This window comes from Phacochoerus africanus, chromosome 3 (genome assembly GCF_016906955.1).
Source record: "Phacochoerus africanus isolate WHEZ1 chromosome 3, ROS_Pafr_v1, whole genome shotgun sequence".
NCBI classification, from domain to species: domain Eukaryota; kingdom Metazoa; phylum Chordata; class Mammalia; order Artiodactyla; family Suidae; genus Phacochoerus; species Phacochoerus africanus.
Window position 1 is genome coordinate 113223141 of NC_062546.1, and position 22048 is coordinate 113245188.

The 22048-nt window shown below is 45.8% G+C and overlaps 1 protein-coding gene across 9 annotated transcripts in view; it reads right to left on the reverse strand.

Moving 5' to 3' along the window:
- TACC1 (transforming acidic coiled-coil containing protein 1) overlaps positions 1-20824 on the reverse strand; it is a 109267-nt gene extending 88443 nt beyond the window's left edge. For 2 of the 9 annotated variants that reach the window (XM_047772435.1, XM_047772429.1), the window contains exon 1: positions 20518-20815. In XM_047772435.1, coding sequence (XP_047628391.1) covers positions 20518-20554 — 37 coding nt within the window. In that variant the 5' untranslated portion in view covers positions 20555-20815. Of the gene's footprint in view, positions 1-3145; positions 3248-20517 lie in introns of those variants that run through there. The other 7 variants (XM_047772438.1, XM_047772433.1, XM_047772425.1 and 4 more) reach the window with 7 other exon arrangements.
- Between the last annotated feature and the right edge of the window lie 1224 nt (positions 20825-22048).

Below are 22048 nucleotides of genomic sequence, written 5' to 3' on the forward strand. Positions count from 1 at the left end.
CCTTTCACCGCCACAGCGGGGAACTCCGTGTTTTATTTTGCGTGTTTAGAGGGCAGTGCCCTTTTCTCCTAACACCTTTTGGGACTTCTGGACCCAACTCAAACTCCCATTTATAACCCTAGACTGCAGCCTGACGTCGCTTCTTATTACCTGTTGACTATAATGTAAACTCCAAAATGGACAGGGATTTTTTTTTTTTTTATGGCCGCACCCGAAACATATGGATATTGCTATAATCGGAGTTCCGGCCTACACCACAACGCCAGATCCAAGCTACACCTGCGACCTACACCACAGCTCACCGCAACACAGGATCCCCCACCCACTCAGAGAGGCCAGGGACCTAACGGCATCCTCATGGCTACTAGTTGGATTCTTTTCAACTGAGCCACGACGGGAACTCCCACGACAGGAAATTTATTTCGTTTTCATTGTTTCCCCCAACACTGCTTGGCGAACATATAGTGGACACTCATAACATTGGTAAATGCATTCATCCTACACACATTATCACCTTCCTTCCCACTGCTCCTAGACCTAGAGCACTTGTTAATTCCTCTAACATAGCACTTACCAATGTTATTTTGTACTGATTTTTCATGTGTCTGTATTTCCACTAGAATATGAGTCCTCTAATGGCAAGAACACTTCCTTATCTCTGTATCCAAGCTTAGTGCCTGGCACAGTGCTGTATCCTGGCTTACATACAATAAATGTTTGCGTTCATGGAATGAATGAATGAGCCTGTGGTTAGACACAGAGAATGGTATTGAACATTAACTTCATCCTTGAGTAGAAACTATAGGCAATAAAGATGTATGTGGCCACATTTTAATATTTCCAGAAAGGATGGGAAAACCCTAACAGAGACTTATATTTATAACGGATCTCTCTCTTTTTTATGTCAAATTTTACTTCCTGTTTATACATTATCTTCACTCTAGCCCCAGAGTTCCCAGGGTTCAGATGCTGCTGCATTGTAGACATATACAAGCAGAATATTTGAGGGTGGAAAAATAAATATTAATGAGTAAAAGTGTAGTGAGACTAGGCGCAGAGATTTTGAGGAAAGGATTTCAAGCAACTGAAGAAAAGCTGACTCTTGGCAGATCTTTTTTTTCTTTTTAGGGCCACACCTATGACATATGTTGAATCGGAGCTGCAGCTGCAGCTCTACACCACAACCACAGCCGTGCCAGATCCGAGCTGCATCCGTGACCTGCACTGCAGCTCAGAGTGTAGTGAAAAAAGTGAAAAGAAAAAGCAACACCAGATCCTTAACCCACTGAGTGAGGCCAGGGATCGAACCTGTATCCCTCATGGATATTAGTCAGGTTCATAACCTGCTGAGCCACAACGGGAATTTCTAGATCATTTTTAGAAGTTCAAATTCTCCCCACATTCTGTCTGGAGTACTTTGGCAATGTGATTGACATGCCGGTGACAATGCAAACACAACCCTGTCAGAGGTGATCCCCTTCCAGAGGAACACTCAGCCCCTCCTAGGGAGAAAGACCTTTATTTCCAGTGGGTCATTCCAAGTGGAAAATGGGAGGGGAAGGGATGGGAGAAGAGAGTGAGGATGGGAATATTTTCTTTTTACCCGATAGACAAGATGGACTGTTGGGAAGAGTTTTATTACTATCTGTGCAGAAAGGCACAGGATAGCATCACTAAAATGGTTTAAAAGAAAAGGAAAAAAAGTGAAGCCCACACCCTATTGTGGATGGAGAAACTGAGACAGTGAGGGGGGGGGGGAAGGGAGTCAGCACGATAATATGAAATTATCAATCTATTATTAGTCTATAGGGGCCCAAGGGGCATCTCTGCCAAGATGCTTGCATTTACTGGTTTTTCTGCCCTGGCTTCGACAGAGACCAAGGTAACCAGAGGAGTAAAGACAGTGAAGGGAATTCTTGTCTTTGGGGAGTAAATTTATGGGGGATTTTCAGGGTAAATGCCCTGGGTAGACAGCCCCAAACACCCCTCTTCTCCCCAAACTGTGATTTGTCCTTCTTATGGAAGCAGAGCCAGGATCTGTCTCTCCATCCCAGAAACTGGCTGCAGATCTCTAACAGTGATATAGGATATCTGCAAATCCTCCGCTTAAATGCCCCTTGGTTTAAAATTCATTTTGCTTTATATATATGTATTTAGGGCCGCACCTGCAGCATATGGAAATTCTCAGGCTAGGGGTCGAATTGGGGCTGCAGCTGCAGGCCTATGCCACTGCCACAGCAATGCTGAATCCGAGCCACACCTGCAACCTACACTGCAGCCTGTGGCAATGCCAGATCCTTAACCCACTGAGCGATGCCAGGGATTGAACCCATATCCTCATGGATACTAGTCGGATTCTTAACCCACTGAGCCACAATGAGAACTCCCTAAAAATATCTACATATATTTTTAAAATTTTATGGCTGCACCTGCAGCATATGGAAGTTCCAGAGTCAGTGATGGAATCCAGGCTGCAACTGTGACCTAAACCATAGCTGTAGCGATGCCAGATCCTTTAACCCACTGCACCAGGTCAGGAATCAAACCCTCACTTCCTCAGCCACCCAAACTGCTGCACTCAGCTTCTTAACCCACTGCACCACAGTGAGAACTCCAGTCTCAGTCCATCTTTGCAAACGTACTGGCTAAGGTAAGAGTCTCCCAAGGCCTGCCACCAGACTCAAGATGACCCTCTTGCAAATTTGTCCCCTAATTCCACCTTGCATTGCATCATTATTTTTGCCTACACACAACAAAAACAACAAAAGTCAAAACTAAGAGACAGGGCCCTAGAACAGAGCTAGAAAGGCTATATTAGAGGCCATCTAGTTCCACCTTCTTATTTTATTTTTTAAATGATTTTTACTTTTTCCATTATAGTTGGTTTACCACCTTCTTATTTTAATATAGGTCAGTGAAGGCCCTGATACACCAGCAACTTGCCCAAGGTCAAGAGAGAGAGCCAGTTTGGAACAGGGACTCAGATTTCCCCATGCCTACCCTATCCTTTGTTCTTTACTCAGCCCTTATCTACTTCATTCACACTTAACCCAGATCCAAAGATTACATATCTGTTATTTGATTGGAAAAGAAAAATGTTGACTTTCAAAACTCTCCCGATTATACTGTCAAAGAGAAAAGTTACCTGTGTAGACTTGTCTTTGAATTTATTCCCAGTTGACTCTGAAGAGGGAACATGTCAGCAGTCCATACCAGGACCTGTTCTCTGGCCTTGGAACCTTTGGGACTGAAGAAAATGAAGTCAGGTGGAAGTCACATGCTGACTTACAAGGTTAAGTTTTCAGTGCAAGTTTCCAGCCAAATGCCTTTTTGCCTAAAGCTAATTCTCTGAAATTCCTCTGTAATTCCAATAGCCACTCTATGTGACTGCTGTTCTCCAACACTTAGTGCTGGCAAAGCTGAGATCTGGGGGGCGGGGGTGGGGGGGAGTCTTTATTTCCCTATTTCAAGGTGATGCACCTGTCACCTATCATAAGTGGCCAGTTTCCAGAAGAGAGATCATGTTTCAGACCCATGACTCCCACAGTCCTTCTGTGGAAACAGCTGGAAAGTTCACGATTTCTCTCTCTCTCTCTTTTTTAGGGCTGCATTTGCAGCATATGGGAAATTCCCAGGCTAGGGGTCGAATCAGAACTGCAGCTGCTGCCTTACACCACAGCCACGGCAATGCTGAAGCCGAGCCACATCTGCAACCTATGCCACAGCTTGTAGCAACACCGGATCCTTAACCCACTGAGCAAAGCCAGGGATCTAACCCACATCGTCATGGAGACCAGTAGCGTTCTTAACCTGCTGAGCCACAACAGGAACTCCCCAAATATACAACTTCAATCTGTATTCTCAGGGAGATGAATGAAAGAACTTACAGAAAAAAACAAAACATAAATAAAAAACACCCAACAATTTCATTTACTTGTCATTTCTATTCCTACATAACAGTTCAGGGACAGTACACGCTTCGTGGGCTTTTTATTAATTTTTTTTTTAAGCAGGCTATTTTGTTTGTGCTTGGGCATTGTTTTTCAGAGACAGAATCTGCCCATAATTTAAACATCCTGGATTCAGTTACCACAAGTGTCTTTTTGGAATATTAACTCTTAGCACTCTTGTGGGTCTCCTGTAACTTTAGGGTAGTGACCTAGGGTAACCACTGGGTATTTAAACATGGATTCCAACCCCATGGTCTGGTCCTGGTGGTGGGAGGGGGTCGGGAAAGTTTATCCACCAATACTTTATTTCCACCCTCTGACCCGGCAGGTTCTGGCTTTAGTTATTCCACTGAGAAATGTCAGAGGGGACAGGAAAACGAAGGCTGGCAAGATCCCTGAGGGTCTGGATTCAAGGAAGTGATTTCAGTTGTGAGCCTTTGGAATTAAAATCAGTAAGTATGGTTCACTGTATGAAAATAGCGGTGTGCATATAAGAAAAAAAAAAATGCTGGCATTCCTGCTATGGCCCAATGGGTTAAGGATCTGGCATTGCTGCAGCTGTGGCATAAGCTACAGCTGTGGTTCAGATTTAGTCCCTGGCCCAGGAACTTCCATATGCCATGGGTGCAGCCATTAAAAAAGAAGAAGAAAAGAAAAAAAAAAAAAGAAAAAAGAAAGCAAATGCTACTGTTCTCTGGCTGCGCAAAACAAACAGGGTCTATGAAGCCTGAAAATGCTTCAAAGCAGAGACAAACATTCAAAGGAAATGTTTTAAGAGCGACAAAGTAAATATAAAAAGTCCTTTTGGCTTAGAAGCTAAGACTGTCCTAAGAGGCTCTGTATGGACCTTGCCTGTTTATCTTAGGACATTTGTGAGCCAGGCAGAGCTGCCAAGTTACAAGAATAAAACAGGCTTTTAAGCTTCAGCAAGTTAATTAAAGGGAAGAGTAATCACAGGTAGCACAAAACCTCACAGCCACTCTTGCTTCTGAAAGTTTTCCCCCTTCCTGCAGAGAAAAGCAAGAACTGCCCTAAAAGGATTCCACACCTGTGGATAAAAACCCAGGGGCACCCATAGGAGTTAGGGTGGAAGAAAATAAAAAATATACTTTGCCAGGTGTGTTATATGCCCAGATCAGTAGGGAGTGCTGTTGTTTTGTGTTTTCCATATTCAAGGGAGCAGACATGTCCAAAAGGATTTGGCTTGTGTAATCTTAGCTTCGAATGTTTCAGCTTTCTTGCCTATACTCACAAGCCTTTATATCTATGCTCCAATCTGCAGTCCACAGTAATGTTGGTACTGTACCCATTTTTTTCTTTTTTTTTGGTCTTTTTATGGCCTCACCTGCGGCATATGGAAGTTCCCAGGCCAGGGGTCAATTCAGAGCTGTAGCTGCTGGCCTACACCACAGCCACAGCAACACCAATTCTGAGCCACATTTGCAACCTACACTGCAGTTTGCAGCAATGCCGGATCCTTAACCCATTGAGGGAGGCCGGATGGAACCCACATCTTCATGGATAGTGATTGGGTTCTTAATTCACTGGACCACAAAGGGAACCCCCATACCCATTTTTTTTTTAAGCATCTGGGGTCTAAGAAGCTGTGAGCAGTGGAAAGGGAGCCACAGATGCCATCTTTTGGCTCCTCAGAACCTCCACCAATAGTCTTGGTCGCTGATCCTACCTCTAGGACAGAGCAGAGCACAAGCTGGTCAGGGTAAGGGAAGCAGGGTCTTGAGAAAGGTGGAATGAATGTGAGAAACAGAAAACCTGGGTTGTCTGGATCAAAGCAGGCTGAAGGATTGTCATGGGGCCCAAGAGCTGAAAGAAACCAATGGGACCACTTGATTCCAAATTCCACATGATACAGGAGTCCTCTGTTCAAGAGTCTTTTTTTTTTTTTTTTCCTGTGGTACCATGCCCATGGCATATGGAAGTTCCAGGCCCAGGGATCAAACCTGTGCCACAGCAGTAACCAGAGCCACAGCAGTGACAACACCAGATCCTTAACCCATTGAGCCACCAGGGAACTCCATCCTCTGCTCAGGGTTCTTGACCAATGGTCAACCAACCTCTGCTTGGAAACATCAAAAATATTTCTGGCAGACGCAGTTGCAGCACTTGGCTCCGTGTCAAGAATGGATACAGCAACCCAGCTTCAAGGAATGCGGTTAGCTGATAACCTCCAGCTATTAGTGCCTTCAGAGTCAGCCTTGGCTTTTGAGCTGAGATCAGTCTTCTCTGGAAGATGCTCTCCCCCCCGCCCCCTGCTTCCCTGACAATGGCTGAGCAAGGTAGTGGTATAAAGGCTTGACCTAATTCAACCTGCATCACGGTCTGAGGGCTCTCCTGCCCAGTGGTGCTTTCTCTCCTTTTCCTTTTCCAGGTGTTACTCCTCAATAAACCTTAACCAATGAAGCTGGAAAGAGTTCCTGTTTTAGCTTAGTGGACTGAGAACCTGACGTAGTCTCCACAAGGATGGGGATTCGATCCCCGGCCTTGCTCAGTGGGTTAAAAATCTGGTGTTGCCACAAGCTGTGGTGTAGGTTGAAGATGCAGCTCGGATCTGGTGTTGCTGTGGCTTGTGGTGAAGGCCTCAACTACAGCTCTGATTTGACCCCTAGCTTGGGAACTTCCATATGATACAGGTGCAGCTGTTTAAAAAAAAAAAAGTGAAGCAGAGGTTTTGTTTGTTTGTTTGTTTTTGGCTGCACCTATGGTATGCAGAAGTCCCCAGGACAGGGGTCAAACCCTCACCACAGCAGTAACCAGAGCCACAGCAGAGACAACGCCAGATCCTTAATCTGCTGAGCCACTAGGGAACTCCAGAGGGGATTTTTTAGGGTGTAAAATTATTCCATGTGATACTGAAATGGTGGGGACATGACACTACACATTTCAGGGGCCTTCACAGCGCAAAGAGTGAATCTTAGTGTATGCAAATTAAAGAAAAATTATTTAGGAGCTCAGGGGCTCCCAGGATGGACCGCAGACTGTGGAAAACCATCTAACCGTATTACAGATGTATGAAACAACTCCACTGGAGGTACTGTGGGGGTAAAGACGCTGGCCTAGCTAGCTTTGTAAGTGAGTGGAATCTTTGGAAAAGACCAAAAGGAAAAGAACTTGTCTATAACCACCATTCTCCAGCCGATAAAGTTGCTTCCCACGGATGTATGTGTTAACAGTTCTAATACCGCTACACACGTATGTTGCAATTGAACAATGAAGTGGATGGATGGCAGATGGTGAGAGACAGGTTTCTCATCGTCTAGGCAGGGAGTTCTGGACAAAAAGGGAGGTCTAGAAAGATCCATGCAGTCATAGATTGGGGTTGGAGACATCACTATGAATCCATGTTCTGCTGAATATAGATTCAGATGGTTTCCTACAGAAATATTTTTAAATGTGTGTGTATACACAGGTTAGAAGACAGATATATCACTTCTTGTGCTACCAGCCAAAAGGGCCTGGAAGCAACAGCACCTCAGTAGCAATAAGCATATCTGGTGCCCAGATCTTGGTTCTCAATACCATTCTCCAGTCCAAGGAACCAGGGCTCCTTGAAGAAATGGCTGATTCTAGGACTGGGGTAGGAAGTAGATAAGACAATCCTGGAGCATCTTCCAGGGCCAGAAAGCAAAGAAGGGCTCAAAAACCACACCAAAACCCACATTGATGGGAGCATAACAATGGAACACAGAAGCCAACTGATGGATAAGAAATGAGGTCCTGCTGTATAGCACAGGGAACTACATCTGGTCTCTTGGGATAGACCATAATGGAAGATAATATGAGAAAAAGAATATGTATATGTTTGACTGGGTCATTATGCTGTATGGCAGAAATTGACTCAGCACTGTAAATCAACTATACCCTAATTAAAAATAAATTTAATCAATTTTTAAAAAGAAGCCAACTGAGAGCCTTCCCAATGACAAAGCTGGAACAAATTGAACAGTTAAATTAATAAATTATGACTAGATATAATGTGAAGTATGGAATAGATATGCATGAGTCTCTATTAACATATACAAATGATTTAGCAAATAAATAAATGAAGATAGGAGACAACTCCTCCAGGAAAAAGAATTCTGACCTCTTCGTGGAAAAACAAACTTAGGAGTTCCTGTTGTGCCTCAGCAAAAACAAATCCGACTAGTATCCATAAGGACGTGGTTCAATCCCCAGCCTTGCTCAGTGGGTTAAGGATCCAGCGTAGCCATGAGCCGTGGTGTAGGTTGAAGACGTGGCTCAGATCTGGCTTTGCTGTGGCTGTGGTGTAGGCCAAAGGCTACAGCTCTGATTCACCCCCTAGCCAGGGAACCTCCATATGCTGTGGGTGCGGCCCCAAAAAGACAATGAAAAAAAGGAAGAAAGGAAAGAAAAACAAGCTCCACCCTCAACAAGGCAATGCTTAACTCCTTACACAGGAGATGTACACAGTCACTTTCTTCCAAAGGAGGAAAAGAGAGTAATTTACAATGGCGAAATCTGGCAAGCACTGCTTTAGCCAGGCAATCAAGGTCAATGCCAATAGTGAGAAGTCATGTTCATGGTACATACCCTTGATAAGATGCAATGAAATGGCACTTTACTTCTGCAACCTTCCTCCCAAGAACCCACAGCCCTCGTGTCATCATGAGAAAAACATCAGACAAATCCCAGTGGAGGGACATTCTACAAAAGACCAGATCAGCAGTCCTCAAAACTTTCAAGGTAATCAAAAGAAAGGTCTGAAAAACTATCCATCCAAGAGCATCAAAAAGTCATGTCCTGGATGGGACCTTGGAACAGAAAGTGGACATAAGGCCAAAATCAAAGAAGTCTAAATGAAATATGAATTTTGGTTAATAATAATAATCTCTCCATATTGGCTCATTAATTGTGACGTATGCAACATACAAATGTCAAATGTTAATAGAAGGGGAATTCTGGATGTGGGTTATATTGGAACACTGTTCTATCTTAGTTTCTATAAATCTAAAACTATTATAAAATACAAGGTTTATTTTTAAAAACCACTCCCCTATATTTTATTTGTTTTGTTTTGTTTTGTTTTGTTTTGTTTTTAGGGTCCTACCTGCGGCGTGTGGAAGTTCCCTGACTAGAGGTCAAAGTGGAGCTGGAGCTGCCAGCCTACACTACAGCCATAAGATCTGAGCCACATCTGCGACCTACACCACAGCTTATGGCAACACTGGATCGTTAACCCACTGAGCGAGGCCAGGGATCAAACTTGCATCTCCATGGACACTAGTCAGGTTGGTAACCCACTGAGCCACCACAGGAACTCTGAAACAGTTTCTCTTTTATCCTCACAATATGTATAGTCTCTACATCATTAGTGGTGGATGGTTTCTGGAACGTCATTGTCCCTCTTAAAGGGCCGCTCCAGATCTGGATTCTGCCAGCTAGACTTGGTCTAGACAGAGAGACTATTATCTTCTCTGATGTGTTCTTCTATCAGTGTGACCTATGGGGGGGGATGGTCTGCGTAAGCCTCAGTGAAGCAATGCCTTTACTGTTGTCCTGTAGCCAAAGTTCATCAAGTGGGTCTGTGGCGAGATAAAGAACTTGTCGCAGAATGCAGACCAACTCCATCATTAAGTCCATTGTTCGGTTCAGCTGACTTGTTTTCTTAGGAAGACGTTCTCAATGGAGGAAGCTGTGTGTTGGGTGACATCTGCCTCAGCCTCCCCATCTCACTGTGGGCTGGTTCACTGATCTAAGCCACCCCTCTCAGCTTTGTTTCCTCCTTCCATGTGGCAACACACACTTGCTCTATTGTGTCTTCCTACTGCCTATCAGTTCCTAGAAAGTGTGTAGATAGTCTACAAAGAATACCCAAAGATGGCCCAGAAGGAGGACCTGGGTGAGAAGGTGCGGCAGTCAAGTAGAGAAGCCCTGAGGCTGAGTCCTGAGTCCTTCACTTTGGTGGATCCTTCATTAACCTGCTGTGGGTAAGGACATTCTGCTGTCCAAGCCTTGCTTCCCTCATCTGTAAAAGGAGGTGGTAGAGCCAGGTAATATGGAAGTTTCCAGACTAGGGGGCGAATTGGAGCTGCAGCTGCTGGTCTATGCCACAGCCATAGCAACGCCAGATCCTTAACCCACTAAGCAAGGCCAGGGATCAAACTTCCATCCTCACGGATACTAGTCAGATTCTTAACCTGCTGAGCCACAATAGGAACTCCTAAGACTTTAATAAAGGAACTCTTTACATAAATTTGAGTAGAGTTTGGAGACAAGAGACACTGCAGTTCCCAGGGGCTGTATGACTGAGACGATGCTGTCCTCGGCCTAAGGGGTCAAAGGGACAGAGCTATGTGGAGAGGGCCATGTGGCAGGAGTGTAGCCTTCAGTCAGGGGACCCAACCAGCCCAGGCAACACAGCAGGAAAGGAGCAAGGGGGATAAATGCTTTCATGTCACTCTTCCCTCCCTCTGCCCTCCTGCCTGTGGCCTCCACCGGCAGAACCTAAACTAGGAGCCAAATGCAAGGGAGCCATTCAGGTCATCCTCTTGGACACAGAGGAGAGTGGAGGAGGGTGGGGATGGGATTTAGGGGCAAATGGAATATCCAGCACCCATGAAATGGTAAACTCCCTCCAGACCACCCACATGGCAGACTGGTTTTGTGGACCCAAGCTCTGTGACCTTGGTCAAGTCACTGCTTCTCTAGGAATGGGTCTCCTTATCTGTAAAATGAAGGGTCTGTACCAGAAAGTCTCCAATATCCCTTTTAGTCCTAAGGTTCGTGGTTGCAGAAGCCACCCGAATACCTCACTGGGCTGAGGCAGATCTGTGCCTCGAGCCCTGACAGCTGTTTATTTACTAACACCTGCACAGGCCTCTTTTCTGTGAAGCCCCCTCCCCCTCCCCCCCCCCCCCGCCCCCGCCACCTTCATCTGTGCAGGAATGGGCAGCGCATGCAGGCCACCGAGCCACCTCAAGGAAGGAGCTCACTCAGGGATGCTGGACAAGAAACTGTGAGGACAGAAAACCAGACAGAGCTCCAGACAACCTGCAGCGAAAGGCCAGGAGGCAGCAGAGAGGCCAGTCATTCAGCCAGTGGGCGGGCCAGCAGTCAAGGGCTGCCTGCTGGTTCCGGCAGTAATCTCGAGAGGCCCCAGCCCCTGACGGCAGCTGGTGCAGCCCTCAGGCTGGCCCGGAACCAGGCTGGTAGGCCCAACACAGAGGTGGCTGCCAGCAACCACGCAGCTGGTAATAATTAGCCAGAAAATCAAACTATGGAAAGTTCCAAGGGTCCAGGAGAGCCCCACGTGGACCAAGGAACCTACACCAAGCCTTCCGCCGCTGCCTTTGGGATATTTTGTTCGGTATTGTGTCTGCTTTTTCCAACTCCTCCTGTCTGCTTCTGTCTCTTCGGAACCTCCTTTTAAAAATAGAGGGTGAGGCTAAGGAGCCCCCCAGGGCTGAAAGTACAGAAGGTGTCACTTCCCGTCCCCACCCCCATATATCTTAGGGGACCTAGGAGATACAACAGATTTCCTCCTTTCCCTCTAATCCCACTGCTGTCATTAACCTGGGACCCTCCGTAAGCACTGATGGCCCCATGTGAGTCCTGGTTTATTGTTTATGAAGGTCTTATCTCCTTTAAAACCCTCCTCACCCTGCTCACTGATTCCTAAATTCTGCTGTTATCTTGTCTCCAGCTCTCGTCCCCAGCACCCCTGCCCCCCATCCGTTCTTATTGTGAACATGCCCACACATGAGCCATGTCTGCATTACAGCTGTTCAGTGAATTAAGGGCCTGACGGCCTTACTAGAGATAAAGAAAGAAAGGGAGTCTTAGAAGGTGAGTGGAAGAGGAGGTGCTAGGAAAGAGAAAAGGATGGAGAGAGAGAGACAGAGAGAGATAGAGAAAGATATCACATACTCTGGGCCCCTGCCTGGAGCTGTCCAGGTGGAGTCAGTGCTCTAAGGGTTTGGAGAATTCAGATAAGCAGCTTCTCTATCAAGTAACACATGAAAAGCTTGCGATGTGGATCCCAAAGCCTCAGAAAGGAGCTTGTCTCTCCAGACTGGAGCGGGTACCAACTGGGGAGCTGGGGAGGGGGGCGTGGGGAGTCTCCCTCTTCCAAAGTGCTCCCCTATTCGCTGCCACAGTGAAATCCGATTCTCCCACAAGAGATGCTCCCATGTACCAATTCATTCATGCCTCACTCTCCAACGGTTTGCTGTAAGTCAAGCACTGGTAAATTGAGGGGTGGAGGTGATAGGGATGAATAGGATAGTGGTAGAAGTTACATAGGTAGTGGTAGAAGTCCCAGTAGGGGACCATAGAGAGAGAGGGAATTCCAGGGGACTTTAAGAGACCACTGTGAGGTAATAATAGCTCGGGAAAGCCATCACAGAGTTCCTATTGTAGCTCAGTGGAAATAGATGTGACTAGCATCCATGAGGACACAGGTTCAATCCCTCGTCCTGCTCAGTGGGTTAAGGATCCACCGTTGACATGAGCTGTGGTGTAGGTCACAGATGCGCCTTGGATTTGGCATTGCTGTGGCTGTGGCTACAGCTCCGGTTCGACACCTAGCCTGGGAACTTCCACACTCCATATGCCATACGCCAAGCATGCAGCCCTAAAAAGACAAGACAGAAAGACAGACAGGAAGGAAGGAAGGAAGGAAGGAAGGAAGGAAGGAAGGAAGGAAGAAAGGAAGAAAGAAAGGAAGAAAGAAAAAGAAAGAAAGAAAGAAGGAAAGAAGGAAAGAAAGAAAGAAAGAAAGAAAGAAAGAAAGAAAGAAGACAGAAAGAAAGAAAGAAAGAAAGAAAGAAAGAAAGAAAGAAAGAAAGAAAGAAAGAAAGAAAGAAAGAAAGAAAGAAAGAAAAAGAAAGAAAAGGAGAGAGAGAAAGAAGAAAGCCACCAAAATGTTGTGGAATGAAGCAGGCTTGCTTAACTATAAAACCATAAGTTAAAGCATGAGATAATGAGATATGCCTCAGGGCATTAAGTGAAAGATAAAATGAAGCTTGAATTCAAGTTCAGCAAAATAATGATCCTTAGGACCAAGAACAAGAATTTAAGGGAAAGATGACATTCCAAAGTAGAAGACCCTCATTCTACGGAAACCTGAGATGATTCAACATATTTTAGCAGATGTCACCACCCTTCTGCTGATTTGAGGAAGTACCATGACAGTCCTAGTTTGACCTCACAGGGTCAAATACTCTCCTACCCAAAAAGAAGGAGGAGCTGCTATGTAAACCTGATGTCTGCTCGAGGATTGAGGAAGAAGGCATTCTTTTCCCCTCTCCACTTTGTTTGGATGATAAAACTGTAGCCCACCTAATTTTCAAGGCAGAGCCTCCTCGTCTGCCCACTTGTATCCCTCACAAGTGTCCCTTCTTAATAAATCTATTTGTTTGTTTGTTTGCTTTGTTTTGATTTGGGGTGTTTTTTTTTATGGTGGGTTGTCTTTTTTTAGGGCCGCACCCATGGCATATGGAGGTTCCCAGGCTAGGGAGCAAATCGGAACTGTAGCTGCTGGTCTACACCACAGTCACAGCAATGCCAGATCTGAGCCGCATCTGCGACCTATACCATAGCTCATGGCAATGCCGGATCCTTAACCAGGGATCGAACCTGTGTCCTCATGGATGCTAGTCAGATTAGTTTCTGCTGAGCCATGATGGGAATTCCCAATAAATCTATTTCTTGCCTATCACTTTGTCTCCTGCCAAATTCCTTCTGCTCTGAGACACAAAGCACCTGAGCCTCAGTACAGATACGAAGTGAGTGATTCTAATTAAAAAAAAAAAAAACTTTGGGTTTGGGAGTTCCCATTGTGCCTTAGCAGTAGCAAACCTGACTAGTATCCATGAGATGCAGGTTTGACCCCTGGCCTCACTCAGTGGGTTAAGGATCCAGTGTTGCCATGAGCTGTGGCACAGATCAAAGACACAGCTAAGATCTGGTGCGGCTATGGCTGTAGCACAGGCCTACAGCTGCAGCTCCAATTTGACCCCTAGCCCCAGAACTTCCATAATGCTGTAGGTGTGGCCCTAAAAAGAAAACAACAACAACAACAATAACAACAAAACTGTGGGTTCAGGTCCCAGTCTGGATTTAGGCTGGGTTCAAGTCAGAGGTGTATCATTTCAGATGGACAGCCCAAAAGGGGATTCGTTTTTGATATGGAACACTGGATTAGGTGCAGAGGGGGCTGAGTTGGGGGTGGGGGTGAGACCCCCTCTGTCTTGTCAGAGTGACTGAAATCTCTGCAGAAAAGCCAGGGCAAATCCCTTGAGACAGCGGGCCGCTGGGAGCAGCTGGAAAAAGTTTAAGACAACCTGCTTCCCAGGCCTGGCCGCCTGACTGTGCCTTTCCCACCAGGGCGCCCTTTGCATCCGCTGACCCCTGCTCTCCAAATGCCTAAGAGGCTTGTGAGTTCTTGCATCCTGGTACAAATACAGCCCTCCTGGAGCAGAAAAGGAACTTAGATCGGGGAGGATGACATTTACCGTAAGGTAACATGTCAGCACCCAGACCCAACTCACACATCCCTGAGTTAGAATCCCTACCCCAGCACTCAGCAGCTGTGGGTTTTTTGCATATTGCTTCCTTCTCTAAGCCCTGTTATCCATATTTGTAATCTGGGGATGACAGTAGTACAGTTGACCCTTGAATAATACAGGGGATTAGGGGTCACAACCCTCTGCATGGTCAGGCCTCCATATGTGAGATTCTGCATCCATGGATTCAACCAACCACAGACCAGGCAGCACTGTGTGTGTTCACTGAAAAAAGCCCATGGAGTTCCCACTGTGGCGCAATGGGTTCGGCATTGTCTCTGCAGCACCAGGAGGCAGGTTCGATCCCTGGCCTGGCACAGTGGGTTAAAGCATCCAGCATTGCTGCAGTTGTGCTGTATGTTGCAACTTCAGCTTGGATCTGATCCATGAACCAGGAACTCCACATGCTACAGGGCAGCCAAAAAAAAGAAAGAAAGAAAGAAGTCCTCGCATAAGTGGATCCATGCACTTCAAACCTGTGTTATTCAAGGGTCAACCGTCCTCAACTGATAGGCAGACTGAGGATTAAACAAGCGAGATCTCGTATGAAGCATGTGGCACAATGCCCAACACATAGTAAGTGCTCGAAAAATGGCAGTCATTAGTTCCTTTCTTGCCTGCTTTTACTTCTAGTAAAGCTTGGCAAACTGACGCACACTACTTTCAAAACATTGACCTTGGAGTTCCCTGGTGGCCTAGTGATTAAGGATCTGGCATTGTCACTGCTGTGGCGTGAGTTTGATCCCTAGTCTGGGACCTTCTGCATGCTGCCAGCTTGGCCAAAAAATAAAATAAAATAATTGACTTGGACATAATCTAGTCTTAGGCTGTGCTCACAGGTTTGTGCCTTGAAAAAGCCATAAAATTCTCTTGTAAGTCATGATCTTCTTCTTACTGTTTTTTTTTTTTATCAGCTATATTTAGCTCTTAAATTTCATATCTTAGCTTGAAATCTTAAAGTCAGCCTTCCAAAAATACAAGTGGTTCAGCCAATGGCATTTACAAGCAAGTTTTTTTTTTTTTTGAAATAACAATAGGTCAGAGGTGGGACTAATTTCCATAACTACAAAGACAGTTAAGTTATACTTATTTAATCAAAGGATTCAATTTGGCAAGGCCAATCCTAAAGACCAGATGTTTCAGCTTTTTTTTTTGAACTTATAGGAGAACATAAGCTCTTTCTCATAGGCCCTAAGCTGTCTCTCAGGGACCCTGGGTGCTTTCTGGCTGAGGTCCAGGCCCAACCGCCTCCTGCCCCAGCTCACAGCACAAATTGTTGGTGTCCTTTTTTTTGGCTGCACCACAGCATATGGAAGTTCCCAGGCCAAGGATCAAATCCGAGCTGCAGCTTCGACCTAGGCCACTAGATTCTTAACCCACTGTGCCAGGCTGGGGACTGAACCCACGCCGCTGCAGAGACAAGCGGGATCATTAACCCACTTAGCCACAGTGGGAACTCCCAATGCTAGTTACTTCCTATTTCCAGCCTGCCACCCAACTGCCTTACCTAAGGTTACTCCAACCTCTTTTACATGTAATACCATACATACTGAGTGCTTACTATGTGCCAGACACAGCACTAAGTGCCTTATGCCGACCAAGTCATTTTATCATATCTTCATGACATATGTACTGTTTACCATCGTCCCTCTACATAGAATATCATTATTTTGGTAATTTGCCAAAATACCAAAATTTGCCATGATCTAGGTGATATGTGGCAGAGCTGGAATCTGAACCCAGGGAGTCTGGCTGCAGAGCTGGCTTTTTCCCACTAAACCATATCACCTCTGAAAGGAGACATGAGGTTTCCTGGGGACAGAGCTTGGACAAGAATCCTGACTCTACTTGTTCACAACAGCATCCTTCCTCCATGGAACGTTCTGTCCTGTTCCCCCCAGCCTAGTCTCAGGGGCATCCTTTGCCAAAAATACAAGAGAAGCACACTCATAACAACATCCCTCATACCTCTGCCAAATGAGGCCACAAAAAATATTCGAGGCTGGAGTTCCCATTGTGGCTCAGCCTGATGAACATCCATGTGGATACAGGTTTGATCCCTGGCTTCACTCAGTGGGTTAAGAATCTTGTGTTGCTGTGGCTGTGGCATAGGACAGTAGCTGTAGCTTTGACTTGACCCCCTAACCTGAGAACTTCCATTTGCCATGGGTGTGGCCCTTAAAAAAATAAAAAGTAAAACTTGGAAGGCATGAGCCATATATATATATATATATATATTCAAGGCCGAGTGGCTGAGACTTAGGGGGCAGGGCTCAGATCCCACCTGCCTCACTAGCAGGCTGGCTTCCCTTGGTCAAGTCATGTCACATCTTTACCTTTAGACTGCTCATCAGCAGAGTGGGGAAACTGCCTTACGGGGACTTCCTTGGGATGACTCGGGCCCATCACTCAGCACAATGCCTGGCTCAATAAGTAGCTGTTGTCATGAAGGCTGATCAATAATACTGATGATGGATCTCGCAGTCCCCAACTATGAGAGAATTGAGAAGGGCCCTTTCTTTCCTTCTTTCTTTCTTTCTTTTTTCTTTCTTTCTTCCTTCCTTCCTTCCTTCCTTCCTTCCTTCCTTCCTTCCTTCCTTCCTTCCTTCCTTCCTTCCTTCCTTTCTTCCTTTCTTTTTCTTTCTTTCTTCTTTTTCTTTTTAGGGCCACACCTGCAGCATATGGAAGTTCCCAGGCTAGGAGCTGAACTGGAGCTGCAGCCGATGGCCTGCATCACAGCCACAGCGACACAGGATCAGAGCTGGATCTGCAACTTACACCACAGCTCACGGCAAACCCAGATCCTTAAACCACTGAGCGGGGCCAGGAATCAAACCCGCATCCTCATGGATACTAGCCAGATTTGTTTCTGCTGTGCCACAATGGGAACTCCAAGAAGGGCACGTTCTGAAAAGACTCAGAGAGAGGCCAGTGGCCCAGCAACCCCACTCCTAGATATACATATACCCAAGGGAGTAGAAAAAAGGTGTTCACACAAAAATTTGTACGTGAATGTTCATAGTAATGTTATTCATAAGAGCTGTAAAGTGGAAGCAATCCAAATTTTCATCAACTGATAAATGGATAAATACAACGTGGCATTTTATGGTATATCCATACCATATCCATACAATGGAATCTTATTATTCCATTCCATTAATATTAATAGAATATTGAGCAATGAAAACAAGTGAAGTACTGATAAACTAAACATAGATAACCTTGAGAACATTAAGCGAAAGAAACCAGTCATAAAGGAATACATAATGTATGATTCTATTTACATGAAATGTCCTGACTTGACTAGGCAAGTACACTAGCAGTTGCTGGGGGTGTTAGGGGTAGGGATGGGAAATAATTCCAAATGAGTATAGGGTTTCTTTTTGGAGTGATGAAAATGTTCTAGGATGGACTGTGGTGATGGTTGCTCAATTCTGTATATAAACTAAAAACCAACGAATTGAGTACTTTACATGAATTGTATAGTATGTAAATTACACCACAATAAAGATTACATGTATGTATGTATGTATGTATGTATGTATACAAACATTAAAAAAAAATTTTAAAAAAAGAGGGAGAGAGAGTCCAGGTTGGAACAGAAGCTCTCTGGGGCCCTGCCACTTGTCTGTCCCTGTCCCCAAGGATGGGTTGCCTGAGATGGAAGAGCTCACCTCCTGAGCCCACCTGGCACATGCCTCCTGTGGGTTCTCCAGGGCAGGAGAAGCTCATTAAGTAGGAGACTAAGGGAGGGCCAAGGGAGAGCCTAGACAGGGCCGAGCTAGAAAAATCAACCCCACTCTGTAAACAGTTGTTTTCAGCCTGGACACATCACCTGCTCCCCATTAGTCATTCTGAATGTGGTTTTCAAATCTTCCTTTTAACGGGGCACCCCAATAAGTCAGTCAGGTAAAGATAGAGATGCCTTGTTGGGAGCGGGAAGAGGAGGCTGCGGGAGCATCCACGGGGCCCCTTGTTGACCTCCTCCCCAAGGGGGATCCTACATCTGAAGAGCAAGGAGGGACTTAGAGCACAGTTCGAGAAACATTTTTCTTTTTTTCTTTTTTTTTTTTCCTTTTTTGGCTGCAGCCTTGGCATGCAGAAGTTCCAGGGCCAGGGATCGAACCCATGCTATGGCAGTAACCAGAGCCACAGCAGTGACAATACCAGATCCTTAACCAACTCAGCCACTAGGGAACTCTGAGAAATATCTCGTTTTTAAGAGAAACAAAGTGGTCCCTGAGTTTCCCTGGGCATGGAGGATTTGTTCCAGGAGGTCCAGGAGACACCAAAACCTACCTACATTCAAGTCCCTTATATAAAATGACATAGTATCCGCCCAGAACCAACACACATCCTCTCTTATACTTTAAATCATCTCTCGATGACTTATAAAAGCTAATACATGTGAATAGTTGTAAATACAAATGTAAATGCTATGTCAATAATTGCAGGGCAAATTCAAGTTTTGCTTTTTGGAAATTTCTGGAATTTTATTTTATTTTGCTTTATTTTATTGGTCCAAAGTTGGTCAAATCCATGATTGCAGAACCTGTATATGAGAGGAACCCAGCCCTGAAGGAGCTTAGAGTCAACCGAGCTGGCAGCTACAGCTGCCAGCTGGTATGTGAATGCTAATGTCCCTTGTTAAGGCACAAACCCTGACATGGCACTATGGCTACTTCCTACAGAACCCTGAGGGTTTTCAGCTCCACATTTGTACTACACACTGCCAGGGCTGGGAAGATCTGTCAACATTGTTCACCTGCTTCAGTAAAATAATCTTTTAAAATTCATTTATCTCTTACAACACGTCTGTGAGCTGGGGTTATTATTGTCTCATTTGACAGATGAGGAAACGGGCTGAGGACATTCACCTTGTCTGAAGTCACGCAGCTGGAGAATATGGGGACCAAGAGTCAAACCCCCACCTTGGTTTCGGAGCAGGGCAGCCTGGCCTCAGTACAGATCCCTCCTCTGCATTTATTAGGTGTGTCTCCAGCCTCAGTTTCCCCATCTGTAAAATGGGGATGATGATGATAATACCCACCACATTTAGAATGGTGCCCGGCACAGAGTCTGTGCTCAGTAAGAGTCAGTTGCTATCTTAAGATCACCAAGAAATAGATTACGACTCATGTGTCCCATCCATTCTCTCATTTGTTTAGCTTTTTAGAGAACAGTACAGCAAGGTGATAGGTGCATAAGGAGCAAAATGTGTGCTCTAGAGAAGGACCACTGGAGTTCAGAGAAGGGGCATTTGAAATACTTCGTTTGTGATAAAAATCTGAGTACTTGCGCAGAAGCCATGCTGCGTTCTCTGTATCAGTTCAATGTCAGTAGGTGCTGCCAAGGCTAGCCTCTCAGGGACGAACTGCTGGGGCATGTCCCTAATGATGGCAAGGGCCACATGCAGCCTTCAGGGTTGACCAGTTAGCTCCGCCACAGACGTGGATGTCTCCAAGGGCACCTGGGCTCTGCCCATAAAGGCGTAGCATTGAGGTCCAGTCTGCCACATCCCCACACCTGAGAAACAGCTCAAGGTGTGTATTCCCATGATGCGGGGAGGAGGACGGAGTTTGGTGGGCAGGACACAGGTCCTGGGAAACAGCTGGACCACAGCTCACCAAGGTGAAAATGTCCTTTCCTTCTGCATCCATTTAGATCACTTCTCTCTGAAGCTATTCAGAGCTGAAGGTATTTACAAATGCTCCTTGACTCCTTGCCCACCAAAAGAAAAGGAAAAAGAAAAAGAAACAAAGAAGTCAGGGAATTCCCAGAATTCTACCCTAACACTTCTACACCAGAAGGCAAACAAGAGGTAGTGCTTCCAGAGACCCAAGAATTAAAGTTAAATTGGAAAGAAAGTGAGGAAAGAAATGCCTGACGTCCCTGGCGTCCACTCACCCACAGCACAGTCCCATCGTCAAGAAAACGCCCCCAGCCCGAGGCTTAAAGGTCAAGGGCTCCGCTTTGCTCAGTAAATGTCAGACAACCCAAGAACACGCAGCCCCCGTTCCTACCTCGTAGGCGGTGGTCCCCCGGTCTCCTCTCTCCCATTGGCACCACCTGCTACAGTGGCTCCATCACCTCTGCTGGGAAGCTGACGCCCCTGATCAGGGAGCGGTTCCGAGAAAGGAAGGGGAGGGCAGGCTCTGAGATCACCGACGTGGGGAGGGGTGGGTCTCCGAACCAAACACTTGGTTCTAGGGAAAAGGATGTTTTGTAAAGTTTTGGCTTGAACGTCCAGGGGCAGAACAGGAAATGTCCACTGGGTCTGGGAGCCCCACGGAGAAATCGCTGCAGCCTCCTAGCGCTCTGATCTGCGGTCCCATCTGGAATTTAAAGCTCCTCTGTTTGAAGCCTGGTGCCTTTTCCCCCCTTCCTCTTTTCCTCCAGCACTATTTTTTTTCCTCCTTAATGTAACGTCAGCTTCGTTCCTCACAAGCTGGAAAATTTTTCCTCGGCCTAAACTTGGCTCAGGAATACTCTCCCCTTGTGAGAGAATTTCTCCTGTTACACAGTTCAGATTTAAAAAAAAAAAAAAAAAGAGAGAGAGAGAGATTTGTTTTGCCAGCTTTTGTACTAGAAACATTTTTGATGGATCACTCCCCACCCCCACCCCCAACCTCTGGATTCCAAGAAATATACACACCCACATCCCTCTTGGCTGTTTGTCTTGTTTGTTTTTTTTCTTTTTTGGCATATGGAGTTCCTGGGCCAGGGCTCAGATGCCAGCCGCAGTTGTGACCCACATCATAGCTGTGGCAATGCTGGATCCTTTAATCCACTGTGACTGGCTGGGGATTGAACCCATGTCCTGGCACTGCAGAGACGCCATCCACCCTGTTGTGCCACAGCAGGAACTCCTTGACTGGTTTGTTTGTTTGTTTTTCTTCTCCCTCTTCTAACTGGAAAATAATAACAGAGTTCCCTGATGGTGCAGCAGGTTAAGGATCTGGCATTGCCACTGGCCTGGAAACTTCCATTGCTGTGGGAGGGGGCAAAAAAAGACAAAAATAATAATAATTGATAAAGATGGCAGTGAAAATGTCCTGTGGGTTCATAGAGTCCTGCCTGGGGCCAGCCTTCCCCACGTGCACACCTCTACCCACAGTGTAGGGCATGTGCTGCATGGCAGGGAGGGGAATTGATGATTTTCCTGGCCCTCTCCAGTTCTAGGTCTTTCCATGATGGAAGTGCAGGAATTGGCTATCACAAATGGGATCCAGTTCCCACTACAACTGCCTCCTCAGCCCCCCAGAAATGAAGCAGGAAGATTCCTCATTGTGATTCTTGGAGATGCTGAGTTGGGGGTACAGGAGGTGCAAGGCGATCCTGATTCAGTTGTTGCTGATGGCCTGGTAGGTGGCTTGTCTGTGAACTATCAAATGCAATGAAACTTGGGATCCTCATGGACCCCTGCAATAAAACTCAGTGGTTTTCACAGTTCTAACTGGAAAATTTGTCCACAAACAGGGAATTAGAACATCTCCTCTGTTCTATTTATTAAAGGAAGGTGAATAATAACCAAATTAATAGTGTACACAAGAT